The sequence below is a fragment of the Dendroctonus ponderosae genome, unplaced genomic scaffold (assembly GCF_020466585.1).
Source record: "Dendroctonus ponderosae isolate FM_Combo_2020 unplaced genomic scaffold, Dpon_F_20191213v2 Dpon_F_20191213_1, whole genome shotgun sequence".
Taxonomy (NCBI): Eukaryota; Metazoa; Arthropoda; class Insecta; order Coleoptera; family Curculionidae; genus Dendroctonus; species Dendroctonus ponderosae.
Genome location: NW_026017110.1, coordinates 41223091 through 41223692, shown reverse-complemented (window position 1 = coordinate 41223692; position 602 = coordinate 41223091). Strand labels below are relative to the sequence as shown.

At 41.9% G+C, this 602-nt stretch overlaps 1 protein-coding gene across 1 annotated transcript; it reads left to right on the top strand.

Annotated features, from left to right (window-relative positions):
- Positions 1–149: 149 nt before the first annotated feature.
- On the top strand, positions 150–602 carry LOC125504284. The gene has a single exon (XM_048666071.1). The coding sequence runs from the start codon at positions 150–152 to the stop codon at positions 600–602; it is 453 nt and encodes a 150-aa protein (XP_048522028.1).

The following is a 602-nucleotide window of genomic DNA, read 5'->3' as shown; positions in this document are numbered from 1 at the left end:
CGGAATGTGCTGCCAGTAAAGGACCTCGCAGCCGGAGTAGAGGACCAATGAGACAGTATCTGGTTGGGTCGCCATTTGAGAGAATTGCCATAGACATAGCAGGGCCATTTCCACGAACTAAATCTGGAAATAAATAAATTTTAGTTGTGATGGACTACTTTAGCAAGTGGCCTGCGGTATACCCAATTCCTAATCAAGAAGCCACCACCATAGCTAATGTGCTCTTCCAAAACTGGGTGTGTCCTAGAGAGATTCATTCGGACCAAGGAAGAAATTTTGAATTCTCAGTTTTTCAAGAAATATGTAAGCTGTTGGGAATTCACAAAACAAGAACAACACCTTTACACCCAGAATCTGATGGCATGGTAGAGCGATTTAACAAAACCATAGATAACTATCTGAGAATTGTTGCCAACAATAAGCAGGATAATTGGGATACGCAACTTGCTCCATTCTTATTAGCCTATCGTTCAGCAATCCATCCAATACTGGTAAATCTCCGGCAGAAATCTTATTTGGCAGAGAATTGCGACTTCCCATTGATCTACTCACTGGAAGACCGGAAGATTTACAAATTGGCGAAGATTATGGACTCAAGCTAG

Excerpts from the sequence above, each read along its gene's own strand:
- LOC125504284 (XM_048666071.1), top strand. The coding sequence starts at position 150 with ATGGACTACTTTAGCAAGTGGCCTGCGGTATACCCAATTCCTAATCAA.